Raw genomic sequence first — 15,166 nt, forward strand, 5'->3', positions numbered from 1 at the left:
CAGGAAGTGAACAAAAGTTTTAGCAACTGTTATGTAAAAGAAAAGGGGTAGGATTAAATAAACTCTGCTTCTTCCTACTCCTTTTCTAACATGTTGAAAAGAGAAACTGGAAATTATGATGTATCATGTTGTATGCTTGCATGTTCCAAATAAACTCAAACTCAATAGTGTACTCCCGTTATCTGCTCTGTTAGCCACCTCGTACTGGCCGTATTTTGCCACTTAGCATGGAAAAAGAAAAAACATATGTGTTCTTGTCTTATGGAGGCAAAATTCCCCCCCAAAAATTGCAGTTCCCCTCTAATGCTTCCCCTCACGCATTTAATCACAAAACATTATGGCATTAATCATGTGTAAACGAAGATTAGTCGCGCAACTAATTTGATCGCACATGCTCCATTGCTTTAACCTTCAAAATAAACCCATGCAGACGGTACTTTTGTTCAATTGATGCACGATTAATGAAAACGCAAAAGTGTGATTATCTAAGACTGTGACAATTTTGACAGCACTATAATATGTTATATAGAATTCTGTCAAATTATGGTATTTTAAATCAGATTGATCACTCCTTTGAATTGGATTAATTATGACTAATCACAGATTATATAATTCAAATCAACCATAAGAAAATGCCTCAATAATTGGGTAGAAGTGCAATTTTATTGTCAGAAGAACATGTTTTCTTAATGTTTTGCTTGAATGCATGTCATTAATATAACGTATAACGTACTTTCACGGTGAGTCATGCGGACAGAATGGTCAGAATGTGCTTTTCACAGTAATACTGCAGTTAATACAAAGGCACACACATGTGTTCCATTACAATTTGACCATCGTGCAAAGGTGCATTTATTTAAGCAATTAAATTATTATGTAGATTTGATATAATTTCGATGAATATGGCTTTCACCTTAATGTAAAGGTCAACTTGAAAACCTCAGAAAATGTGGTGTTTTCAAAAACTGTAAGCCATGATAAATGATAATAATGATCATCAAAATTATAACAAGGCTCGACGTAGAGTAGGAAGGGGATTCATACGGCCCCGTTCACCTGACACATGAAACGTGACAAATTGCAGAGGTGCACTGTCCACTTTAGCCGCCAGATGGCGGTATTGAATATATTCAATATTAGGTTAAAAAATTACGCAATTTTAAACCAACTGCTGTTTCAGAAAAGGACAAACCCCTTATTTGGGTTATTTTAACTCAACGTTTTGAGTAAATTGTTTTCAACCCAACTTTTGGGTTGAATTATTTAACCAAAACGTTGAGTAATGATAACTCAATGTTGGGTTATTCCCAAAAAGGTAGTTATGATATGTCAATGTTGGTTTATTCATAACCCATTTATTGGGTTGAATTATTTAACCCAAAAGTTGAGTTATGATAACTCAATGTTGGGTTATTCTAAACCCAACTATTGGGTTGCACAATTTAGCGCTTCTTGACCCAATAGTTGGGTAAAAATGGTCAATTCTACTGCTTGTTTGTCCTACTCCTTCCCAACTACTGATCAGAATGATTTGTATTCCATTAAAATACACTCAAAAGCAAGATATGAGAATGACATTTTTTACAAGAATATTTGTAAATGTGTTTTGTGGCAATTCCAGCTTTGACCACAGCGTCAGTTGCTATTTAGAGTGGCGCTTTCCGTCATTTTCAGCAGAATGCATTGCAAAATGATAGAACCCCCCCCCCCCTCGTCCTCTCATGCGAGATTCACCCAGGAATGGGGCCATATGAATCCCTTCCCTACTGTATGGCACTTTGCATGTAAGGAGTTAATATCACATATTAGCTTCACAGATGAGGCTAAATTAATGACATGAATGGACTTTTGCACGATATTCTATTCTTTTTGCATTCCTCCTGTACAAGTTGAACACACGAAGAGTTCAGGTGCAAAAAAACGATAAACGCCATTGCCGCCGATTTGCGCTGTGAGCACGACTAAATGGTTTACACCATCCTCTACCAGGAAGTGAAATCAAGTTTTCCGACAGTAACGACTTATCTTTCGATTACTCCATTTAGTGCCAAAATCTCTCTTTTTGGCACAAACTGACAAATCCATCACACCAATCAGGGCATCAAAATTTGATGACGTCATCCAACTCAATCGTGTTACTCTGCTGTTGTTGTCTTGTGATGTAGCTGCCCATGTAATGATGTCATGATAGACCCTGGACCCCCCCCCCCCTGTCCAGAGATCATGTAAAAAAGGTGTTTGTCTGGATCATGGGTGTCGAACTCTGTGTGATTTCACTTGGCCCTTGAGGCGATATCAAATAAACACTAAAGTTTCTCCCGGGAGTCTTCCAAAAGCCAGCCAGCCAGCCAGCCAACCAGCCAGCCAGCCAGCGCTGGCCCAGTCACATAACATGTGCGGCTTCTGCACGCACACACATTAGAATGCATTGCAATCTTCATCAAAAGCGATACAGGTTACACTGAGGGTAGCCGAATAAAAAACTTTAACACTGTTAGAAATATACTGTGAATCCACACCAAACCAGAACCCTTTGCAGCACTAACTCTTCCGGGACGCTACAAGGTGTGTGTGTGTGTGTGTGTGTGTGTGTGTGTGTGTGTGTGTGTGTGGGGGGGGGGGGGGGGGGGGGGGGGCTCTCCCTTAGAGATAGGGTGAGAAGCTATGTCATTCGGGAGGAGCTCAAAGTAGAGCCGCTGCTCCTCCACATCGAGAGGTGCCAGATGAGGTGGTCCGGGCATCTGGACAGGATGCCACCCGAACGCCTCCCTAGGGAGGCGTTTAGGGCATCTCCGACCGGTAGGAGGCCACGGGGAAGACCCAGGACACGTTGGGAAGACTATGTCTCCCGGCTGGCCTGGGAACGCCTCGGGATCCCCCGGGAGGAGCTGGACGAAGTGGCTGGGGAGAGGGAAGTCTGGGCTTCCCTGCTTAGGCTGCTGCCCCCGCGACCCGACCTCGGATAAGCGGAAGAAGATGGATGGATGGATGGATTTTAATCTATTTACACACACACACAAATAAGAAAACAAATTAAGTCATCTGTTTTTGCCTCTGAACTCTTCACACTATTGCTGTGATTCTCATCATAATAATAATTCTATTTGAACAATTATCACGGTGGGGTGCCTTTTTTTTTGGCTGGGGGGGCGAGGGGGGTTTCGCACCTGGACCCTATAATCCCTGCTGCACGCGCCTGAATTAAGCACACTTGTCCCATGTTGACAGCCTCTTACAAAAGGCTTTTTCGTGCAATATATGAAATATGATCATGACATATTTTGCCTACAACCCAACCGTCACATCAGCCACGCCAACCCGCTCTAATGAAACCCCAACATCGATCATCGATCATCTGATCGGAAACGGACGCTATCGCCCCCCTGGTATCGATATTATCGACACTCGGATCGATTCAACCCGCCCCACGGTTCCATCTCTCATGTGAACAGCCTTCTTCTCCATCATCATCTTCATCACCAGCAGCGGCAGCTTCATCCTCCTCCTCCTCCTCCTCCTCCTCATCAATATGCGCTCCTGAATTCGTCCAGCAGACGAGCGGACGGCACCGGACGCGAATCGCCGCCGATATTTACTCCTCGTACGATCCGGCGATTGAAGACACCGCCCCCTTTTCCCTCTCATCTCGCCGACTTTTCTCCTAAGGGATAATCAATGGATTTGGGCTCGCACTTAAAAGAATGTTGATCGAGGCGGGAAACATGTGCACGCTGCGCAAAGCGCGCCAATTGCGCGTCTTGTCCGCGCTGCTGGTGGCGGGCTCCATAGTGTGTTGCGCCAAAAGGTGAGCTGTCAAGGTTATTTTCCCGCGCTGACAAGGTGATCTTCTCCCTTTTTTGTGTGTGTGTGTGTGTGTGTGTCGTTTCAGCGTCAACGAGCCGGGCAACATGTCTTTCGTGAAGGAGACGGTGGATAAACTCCTCAAGGGCTACGACATCCGACTGCGGCCGGACTTTGGAGGTATTCGCCGCCGTCGTCGTTCCCGCGCTGCTTGATTTTTGGCGCCACGGCCGTGTTGTGGTCAGGTGCAAAGGTGGAGGGCCTGTGCACACACATGAATAATCCCCAACCATGGTTTCCCGCCTCTTCCAGGCGCTCCCGTAGCAGTCGGGATGAGCATAGACGTGGCCAGCATAGACATGGTGTCTGAAGTCAACATGGTGAGTGATCACGTCTGGCCAACAACAACATGCATCATTTCAGACATGGCTCATAGGGAAGGCAAGTATAGTTTCACCAACATATGCTCTATTAATTAGTTCTTGGCTGGAGCTCTTAACTCAAAACGCTTGTATCTGAAATCACGAGCGATGTCCGTGAATGGTCAGCAAAACACCTTTTTAAAAAACTCACTTCTATGAAACAGTGCAATAGTTTGATGGAGTAATGTAAGGATAATGTACTGTGTTTACTAGGGATGTGAATCTTTGGGCACCACACGATTCGATTCTTGGGGGTAATGATTCGATTCAGAATCGAATCTCAGTTCAAAACGATTCTCCATTGAAAATCTATACTTTTTTTTAAAAATAACTTTGGAAACCAGGTTATAACAAATATGACAGATAATTAAAAAAAAAAAAATTGATTAAGAATCGTTACAAAAAAGAATCGCAAATATTCTAAAAATCAACTTTTTTTATTTCAGACACCCCAAGTATTTACTAGGGATATGAATCTTTGGGCAGCACAAGATTCGATTCGATTCTTGGGGGTAATGATTCGATTCAGGATCGAATCTCAGTTCAAAACGATTCTCCATTGAAAATCTATACTTTTTTTTTTTTTAATAACTTTGGAAACCAGGTTATAACAAATATGACAGATAATTTTTTTAAAAATAATTGATTAAGAATCGTTACAAAAAAGAATCGCAAATATTCTAAAAATCATTTTTTTTAAATTTCAGACACCCCAAGTATTTACTAGGGATATGAATCTTTGGGCAGCACACGATTCGATTCGATTATTGGGGGTAACGATTCGATTCGGAATTGATTCTCGATTCAAAACGATTCTCGATTCAAAATCTATACTTTTTTTTTAATAGTATTGGATGGCAGTTCTATGATTATAACAAATATGACGGATTAACATTTTTTATAATTGATTAAGAATCGTTACAAAAAAGAATCGCGTTTAATCTGAAAATAGTTTTTTTTTTTTTTAGACACCCCAAGTATTTACTAGGGATGTGAATCTTTGGGCGCCACACGATTCGATTCGATTATTGGGGGTAACGATTCGATTCGGAATTGACTCTCGATTCAAAACGATTCTCGATTCAAAATCTATGCATTTTTTAAAATAACATTGGATGCCAGTTCTATGATTATAACAAATATGACAGGACAGATTAATACATTTAAAAAAAAATCGATTAAGAATCGTTACAAAAAAGAATCACAAATATTCTAAAAATCATTTTTTTTAATTTCAGACACCCCAAGTATTTACTAGGGATATGAATCTTTGGGCAGCACACGATTCGATTCGATTATTGGGGGTAACGATTCGATTCGGAATTGATTCTCGATTCAAAACGATTCTCGATTCAAAATCTATACTTTTTTTTTAATAGTATTGGATGGCAGTTCTATGATTATAACAAATATGACGGATTAACATTTTTTATAATTGATTAAGAATCGTTACAAAAAAGAATCGCGTTTAATCTGAAAATAGTTTTTTTTTTTTTTAGACACCCCAAGTATTTACTAGGGATGTGAATCTTTGGGCGCCACACGATTCGATTCGATTATTGGGGGTAACGATTCGATTCGGAATTGACTCTCGATTCAAAACGATTCTCGATTCAAAATCTATGCATTTTTTTAAATAACATTGGATGCCAGTTCCATGATTATAACAAATATGACAGGACAGATTAATTAATTTAAAAAAAAATCGATTAAGAATCGTTACAAAATAGAATGCAGATTAATCTGAAAAAAAAAAAAAAATTTTAGACACTCAAGTATAGAGTTAGAGTTTGAGTTTGAGTTTATTTCGAACATGCAAGCATACAACATGATACATCACAATTTCCAGTTTCTCTTTTCAACATGTTCGAAAAGGAGTAGGAAGAAGCAGACCTTATTTAATCCTACCCCTTTTCTTTACATAACAGTTGCTGAAACATTTTTATTCACTTCCTGTTCTCAATTTATTCACAATAAACTCCATAGGTAATCACAATAAAAATAAATAAATAAATAATAGTAAGAATTTAATAATAATAATTGGTGAAGAAAGTCATATTTCATATGATGAGATAAGTAAGATTACTTTAAGAATGAATGAATGGATGGATGAAATAAATTGAGAATGTTTGTCATGGTTCTTTTTCTTTGTACTTTGTAAACACTTTAAGTTTGAAGAGTTTCTTGAAGTGGATCATATTAGTACATTGTTTGATTGCTTTGCTTAATCCATTCCATAATTTAATTCCACATATTGATATACTGAAGGTCTTAAGTGTTGTACGTGCAAACAAATGTTTTAAATTACATTTTTCTCTAAGATTATATTTCTCCTCTTTTGTTGAGAATAATTGTTGTATATTCTTGGGTAGCAGGTTATAGTTTACTTTGTGCATAATTTTAGCTGTTTGCAAATTCACTATGTCGTGGAATTTCAGTATCTTTGATTCAATAAATAAAGGATTTGTATGTTCTCTATATCCAACATTATGTATTATTCTAACTGATCTTTTTTGTAACACCGTTAATGAATGAAGTGTACTTTTGTAATTATTTCCCCATATTTCTACACAGTAGCTCAGATATGGTAACACTAGTGAGCAGTAGAGAATATGAAGTGATTTTTTGTCTAGAACATGTTTTGCTTTATTCATTATTGACGTGTTTCTTGCTACTTTATGTTGTATATTTTTTACGTGAGATTTCCAGTTCAATTTATCATCAATCATTATACCTAGAAATTTGGTTTCATTTACTCTTTCAATTTCTATTCCGTCTATTTGTATTTGTGTTTGACTTTCTCTTCTACTGTTACCAAATAGCATTATTTTAGTTTTACTAAGATTCAACGATAGTCTGTTTTTGTCAAACCATCTTTTTAATTTGTTAATTTCTTCTGTTATTATTTGTATTATCTTCTGTGTGTTCTCTCCTGAACAAAACGCTGTTGTATCATTCGCAAATAATACTAACTTTAAATCTTTTGTAACTTTACAAATGTCATTTATATAGAGATTGAATAATTTAGGTCCTAATATTGATCCCTGAGGTACACCACAGGATATATTTAGCGTTGTAGACGTGTGTTCGCCTAGCTTCACGTATTGTTTCCTGTTCGTTAGATAACTTCTTATCCAGTTTAATACTAACCCTCTGATGCCATATCGTTCTAGTTTTTTGATTAAAATATTGTGATTAATTGTGTCAAATGCTTTAGTTAGATCCATAAAAACTGCTGCTGCACATTTTTTTACTGTCTATTGCATTGGTAATTTATTCTGTAATTTCAATTAAAGCCATTGAAGTTGAGACATTAGCTCTGTATCCATATTGGTTCTCTTCAAGTATTCTATTTTTATTTATGAAACTCTCTAATCTGTTATTAAACAGTTTTTCAATGATTTTAGAAAATTGTGGAAGTAAAGAAACAGGTCTATAATTTGTAAATTGATGTTTATCTCCAGTCTTATAAATTGGTGCAACTTTAGCTATTTTCATTTTGTTTGGAAATGTACCTGTTTGAAATGATAGGTTACTAATATACATTAATGGTCCTGAGATCTCTTCTATAACCTTTTTTATCGTTTCCATATCAATTCCATTACAATCAGTTGAAGTCTTAGATTTACATTTTTTCACGATTGTAACTATTTCCTTCTGTGTCACATTACTGAGGAACATGGAGTTGGGATTTCGCTCTATGGTATCATTATAGTCCTCAATTGGAACTGGGTCTGGAATCCTTTCTTCCAATTTTGGTCCAATATTTACAAAATAATTATTGAAGCTTTAAACTACTTCCTTTATGTTGTCATTTTTTTTATTTCCGTCTAAAAAGTATTGGGGGTAGTCCCTCTTTGTGCTATTTTTAATAATGCTATTGAGGATGCCCCATGTTGCTCTCATATTATTTTTGTTCCTGTCCAATAATTCACTGTAATATTCTTTTCTACATGATCGTAGTATGTCTGTTAACTTGTTTTTATACTTTTTGTACTTAATTTCTGCCTCTATAGTTCTTTGTGCTATAAATTCTCTATATAGTGTATTCTTCTTCTTACAAGCATTTTTTAGTCCTTTTGTCATCCATGGTTGATTATTCTTTCTCTGTTTATTACTGAGTTGTATCCATGGACAATGTTTGTCATAAAGTATTATGAACTTGTTTAAGAAATGTTCATATGCTTCATCAACCTCTTTTTCATTGTACACATTGTCCCAATCTTGCTTTTGTAGCTCAATTTTGAAAGCAGTCATCTTCTTCTCTGTGCACAGTCTTCGAAATGTCCTTTTGTCTTCCATGTTCTTCTTGTAGTGTCCATCATATATTGTAAAAACTGGCAGATGATCACTAACATCGGTTATAAGTAGACCACTTGTAGTGTTATTGTCAAACTCATTGGTAAAAATATTATCAATAAGCGTGGCACGCTTATTGATAATATTTATATGATAGTATTTACTAGGGATGGGAATCTTTGGGCACCACACGATTCGAATTTGATTATTGGGGGTAACATTCGATTTGGAATTGACTCTCGATTTAAAACGATTTTCGATTCAAAATTTATGCATTTTTTTAATAACATTGGATGCCAGTTCTATGATTATAACAAATATGACAGGACAGATTAATACATTAAAAAAAAATCGATTAAGAATCGTCACAAAATAGAATGCTGATTAATCTGAAAATCAATTTTTTTTTTAGACACCCCAAGTATTTACTAGGGATGTGAATCTTTGGGCACCACACGACTCGATTCGATTCTTAGGGGTAACGAATTGATTCAGAATCGAGTCTCCATTCAAAATGATTCTCGATTCAAAATCTATGCTTTTTTTTTTTTTTTAAATAACATTGGATGCCAGTTCTATGATTGTAACAAAAATGACCAATTAAAAAAATGTATAATCGGTTAAGAATCGCTACAAAAAAGAATCGCGTTTAATCTGAAAATCGATTTTTTTTTTTTTTTTTAGACACCCCAAGTATTTATTAGGGATGTGAATCTTTGGGCACCACACGACTCGATTCGATTCTAGGGGGTTGTGATTACATTCAGAATCGATTCAAAACGATTCTCGATTCAAAATCTATACTTTTTTTTAATAACATCGGATGCCAGTTCTGTGATTATACCAAATATGACAGATTAAAAATAAAAAAAAATCGATTTAGAATCGTTGCAAAAAAGAATCGCGATTAATCTGAAACTCTATTTTTTTTTTAGACACCCCATGTATTTACCAGGGCTGTGACTCTTTGGGCACCACACGATTTGATTTGATTCTTAGGGGCAACGATTCAATTCAGAATCGATTCTCGATTCAAAACGATTCCCAATTCAAAATATATACTTTTTTTAAAATAACATTGGATGCCAGTTCTATGATTATAACAAATATGACAGGACATATTAAAAAAAACAAAAAACATAAAAATAATCGATTAAGAATCGTTATGAAAAAGAATTGCGATTAATCTGTAAATCAATTTTTTATTCATTTTTAGACACTCTAAGTATTTACCAGGGCTGTGAATCTTTGGGCACCACACGATTTGATTTTATTCTTGGGGGTATCGATTCAAATCAGAATCGATTCTCGATTCAAAACGATTCTCAATTCAAAATATATATATATTTTTAATAACATTGGATGCCAGTTCTATGATTCTAACAAATATGACTGGAAATATTTAAAACAAATAAAAAAATTAATAATTGATTAAGAATTGTTACAAAAAAGAATCACGATTAATCTGAAAATGTTTTTTTTTTAAGACACCCCAAGTATTTACTGGGGCTGTGAATCTTTGGGTACCACCCGATTCGATTCTTGGGGGTAACGATTCGATTCAGAAACGATTCTCGTCGATCCAAAATCTATACTTTTTTTAATAACGTTGGATGCCAGTTCTATAACTATAACAAATATGACAGGACAGATATTAAAAAAAAAAATACATAAAAATAATCGATTAAGAATAGTTACAAAAAAGAATCGTGATTAATCTGAAAATCAATTTTTTTTTTTAGAGACTCCAAGTATTTACTAGAGCTGTAAATCTTTGGGCACCACACGACTCGATTCGATTCTTGATGGTAACGATTCGATTCAGAATCGATTCTCAATTCAAAACGATTCTTAATTCCAAATCTATACTTTTTAAAAAATAACATTGGATGCCAGGTCTATGATTATAACAAATATGACAGGACAGATACATTTTTTAAATAATCAATTAAGAATCGTTACAAAAAAGAATCGCGATCAATCTGAAAATCCTTTTTTTTTTGACACCCCAAGTATATATTAGGGCTGTGAATCTTTGGGCGCCACACGACTCGATTTGATTCTTGGGGTAACGATTCGATTCAGAATCGATTCTCGATTCTCAATTAAAAATCTATACTTTTTTATAAATAACATTAGATGCCAGTTCTATGATTATAACAAATACGACAGGACAGATCAAAAAATTATAATCGATTAAGAATCGTTACAAAAAAGAATGGCGATTATTCTGAAAATATATATATTTTTAGATACCCCAAGTATTTACTAAGGATGTCAATATTTGGGCACCACACGATTTGATTCGATTCATGGGGTTAAAGATTAGATTTAGAATTGATTCAAAACGATTCTGGATTAAAAATGTATACTTGTTTTAATAACATTGGTTGCCAGTTCTATGATTATAACAAATATGACAGAATAGATTAAAAAAAAATACATAAAAATAATCGATTAAGAATCGTTACAAAAAAGAATCGTGATTAATCTGAAAATCTTTTTTTTTTTCGACACCCCAATTATTTACAAGGGCTGTGAATCTTTGAGCACCACACGACTCGATTCGAAATCGAAAACATGAAAATACGCTTTTTTGCGGCATTTTTTGATTGACCCTTCATGAGGATAATTCTTCATCTAAACGGGAAAAAATAAAAATCCCCTCTGTCAGCATCACAGTGAGAGCAGACATTGTAGTGTAAGTGACTATTTTATTATATTGGAAGGGTGTATCTTGTACGGCACTTAGCAATACTTTTGCTGACTTTTGCTAGCCTTTATTTACGAGTTAGAATACATTGTAAAAAGAAAAAAACATGTTTTCTTGTGACTGATAGGCAACATTGCAAAAAAGAAAAGAAAAGTGCAGTTCCCCTTTAAGTTGACGTACCACTGTATAGGTCATTTTATGTTACGCGCTCGCATGTTGGCTGATGGCCTGACCCCACGATGCAGAGACAGGTAGACGACGTGCAGGGAAGAAGGTACCTGTTTTTTTTACAAACACCAATTTAAAGCTGCACCAGTGTGGTCACAAAACGCAAGATAAGGTAATGCAGGACAGCTGCTGATAGCTGATAGCAGTTTTGTTAGCATTAGGCGGTGTGCTGGTACTGCTACGTCTCGCGTCTCATCTGTTGACATCACTCACGCTGGGGGCTTACCGATGTCATGATGTGTTACTGATGAGGCAGGAGCTGAATATGAAGCACATCAAAAAGTGATTATCCCAAAATTTGGTGAACTTAATTGTCACGGTAAAGACAGCGCCAAGATTAGCCCCCGTGTTGTTTTTAGCATTGTTTACCCTTAACCTGGCAACATAAGTCCCGCTTGGTGAGTATCTTTATTTACCGTCATCAGACGTTGTTCCGGACACAGACAAGGCCCACAATACACTAAAACGATAACATAATAATAGAAAGAAAAAAAAACTTGATATCTGTAATACATATAAGAGATACATACGAATTGATTTAACATTTAATTTGCGCCCGCAATTTTTGAAGGGACGATGGTAGTGGGTATTGAAAAATAGCTAGTGGTTTCCATTTGTACTCTTTGTATTTTTCTCCATCTCTTGTCCGATGGTACATTGTGAGTTACCTTGAGCTTGGAATGTGGGGAGTAGAAGTACTCCTTTTCCTTATCTCATCCTGTCTCATGCTAAGTAAAACAATGGACTTGTGTATTCGCTCTGAAGGGTGGGGGCTATTGGCATATTGAAGAAGGGAGCGCTTCCGTAATTGTGTTAGATCAACTTGGCGATGCGATTTGAATGTGTTGTTTTTAGGTTGGTCTCTCCAAAGCTTTGGAATAAATTGCAAAATACCAATTCTGTTGGGGTCTTCACTTATACTCAGCATATATGTCATTACAAAGAACTTGGGATTGACCAGTAACTTAAATTCCCTTGGAGGAACATCTGGTCCAAACGCAAAAATTTGGGGGCTCGTCCGGGATTTGAACCCGGGACAAACTCTGCTGAACGTGACGCCACATCCGGGTTGCAGACTCGGCACCGGCTCACGCACTCTGCGTGGAAACAAGCACCCAAGCACTTTGAGAAATCTCAGCCGGACTGCCTCTAGGTAATGTTACAATTCCCCATGCTAACAAAGAAAATATAAGCCGCTTGAAAGTGCAGTAAGGCTGCACTTTTGAAAATGCGCTAGCTCTATGCTAATTTACATTGGATATGCCATAGACATGCTACTGATAAGCATCTGGGATTTGACATGGTGATTTCAACACCTTCACATTTGGTAATCAAAACTACAACCAAGATGCACGTTAGCATCAAACAGCTGGTGTGCAATGAGTACAATACTTACAGTACAAACACTTTGTAGGATTCAACAAAAGATAAGACTGGCACATTTAACTTAAAGGGGTCATATTATGATTTTTTATTTTGCATTTAAAAAACTTCCTTGTGGTCTACATAACATGTAATGGTAGTTCTTTGGTCAAAATGGAAACAACTACTCTTTGACTAAGGCAACACACAGTAGTCTAGTCCAGGGGTATCCAAACTACAGCTCGCGGGCCAAGTGCGGCCCACCGTCAACTTCAATTTGGCCACAGGGCGTTTGCATTCATTTCAAAAGTTTGCTATTATATGTATTGCTGCTTTGTCACTACCTTGCAGAAAACTTGGGTGGCAGGTGTATGACCTTTAATTTTGCTCTGAATCAAAGCATGTGCAACATTTACTTATACGACCCAATGCAAACAACCTTCCGTGGTCATGGTGCAAAAAAAAAAAAAAATTAAACCAACACAAAATGTCAACAGACATGGTCACACATAACACAACCTGCTCACTGAATTTTGTGGATATTATAAAAACGTCCACGCACCGTAAAAAAGTATACATTACACCCATTTAAATCTATTACAAAGCATGATGGGCAAATGAAAAAACGCTCTCCAATTGTTTACCAATCTTTAAGGTGGTCGTCACAAAAGTAAACAAGGTAGAAGTTGAACTTTTACATACTGTTAATATGTATATATATATATATATATATATATATATATATATATATATATATATATATATATATATATATATATATATATATATATATATATATATATATATGCTCTACCACGGTATCGAGCACTATTTTTTTTTTTTGGATAATCTAATTAAGACATATATATATATATATATATATATATATATATATATATATATATATATATATATATATATATATATATATATATATATACACTACCGTTCAAAAGTTTGGGGTCACCCAAACAATTTTGTTGAATAGCCTTCATTTCTAAGAACAAGAATAGACTGTCGAGTTTCAGATGAAAGTTCTCTTTTTCTGGCCATTTTGAGCGTTTAATTGACCCCACAAATGTGATGCTCCAGAAACTCAATCTGCTCAAAGGAAGATCAGTTTTGTAGCTTCTGTAACGAGCTAAACTGTTTTCAGTTGTGTGAACATGATTGCACAAGGGTTTTCTAATCACCAATTAGCCTTCTGAGCCAATGAGCAAACACATTTTACCATTAGAACACTGGAGTGATAGTTGCTGGAAATGGGCCTCTATACACCTATGTAGATATTGCACCAAAAACCAGACATTTGCAGCTAGAATAGTCGTTTGCCACATTAGCAATGTATAGAGTGTATTTCTTTAAAGTTACGACTAGTTTAAAGTTATCTTCATTGAAAAGTACAGTGCTTTTCCTCCAAAAATAAGGACATTTCAATGTGACCCCAAACTTTTGAACGGTAGTGTATATATGTTACTTTACATGCAGTCGGCTTTCGGCCCTCGTCCAAATTTTGTTTAGCTCAATGCGGCCCCCAAGTCAAAAGGTTTGGACACCCCTGGTCTAGTTTATACACTACTGCCATCTAATGTCTTAGAATTGCAACTGCATGCTAAGTTTACTATACTTACTATATACTACTATACTATATATATTTGTATTTTATTTTAAACATTTTTTTTACTTGGGGACCACAAATTTGGATGAGGGCCGACAGCCGACTGCATATATGCAGTCAGCTTCCGGCCCTCGTCCAATTTTTTTTTAGTCTAGTGTATACTCTACTGCCATCTGACGTCTTGGAATTGCAACTGCATGCAAAGTGTACTATATAATACTTGCAAATGAGGGTAAGAAAACAACATGTAACATTATATTATTATTATCATCATCACAGTGTTATGTGTTATTAAAATTTACCAAACAAATGAACATTTATGACCACATAAAGTATCAAACTTGGTACAGTATCGATTCCCAGGTACCGGAAATTGGTACCTGTTTCGATTCAAAAGTAAGAAAGTATCCATCCTTACGCACGGACATTCTGGTCAATCTTTCCAGAAATTTCTAGTGTCTGAATGGAAACAATATATTATTCATAAGAAAATATAGCTACAAGGGTAGTGAAGAGAATTGAAATCTCGACATTAACCTTTGTAATCAGCAGCCAGCAGGAACCGTGTTGGTGCTGCTCATTAACCTCCTGAGCCACAAACCACTGTCCACCCAGCTGACCGCTATCAGAGAACCCGGACTGGCTCCTCTGATAAGGCGACGTCTCTTGTGTGTGTTGACACTTGAAAGCAGCACAATGTAAATAAATAGCAGACTGGAGGCT

General features: G+C 36.4%; 1 protein-coding gene across 4 annotated transcripts in view; it reads left to right on the plus strand.

Moving 5' to 3' along the window:
- The window catches only part of LOC133657818 (gamma-aminobutyric acid receptor subunit beta-3-like), a 216,563-nt gene that overhangs the window by 93,265 nt on the left and 108,132 nt on the right, over window positions 1-15,166 (plus strand). For 2 of the 4 annotated variants that reach the window (XM_062059614.1, XM_062059619.1), the window contains exons 1-3: window positions 3,545-3,805; window positions 3,890-3,981; window positions 4,114-4,181. In XM_062059614.1, the coding sequence (XP_061915598.1) occupies window positions 3,702-3,805; window positions 3,890-3,981; window positions 4,114-4,181 (264 nt within the window). In that variant the 5' untranslated portion in view covers window positions 3,545-3,701. Of the gene's footprint in view, window positions 1-3,544; window positions 3,806-3,889; window positions 3,982-4,113; window positions 4,182-15,166 lie in introns of those variants that run through there. The other 2 variants (XM_062059604.1, XM_062059608.1) reach the window with 1 other exon arrangement.

The sequence above is a fragment of the Entelurus aequoreus genome, linkage group LG01, assembly GCF_033978785.1.
Source record: "Entelurus aequoreus isolate RoL-2023_Sb linkage group LG01, RoL_Eaeq_v1.1, whole genome shotgun sequence".
Classification (NCBI taxonomy): Eukaryota; Metazoa; Chordata; class Actinopteri; order Syngnathiformes; family Syngnathidae; genus Entelurus; species Entelurus aequoreus.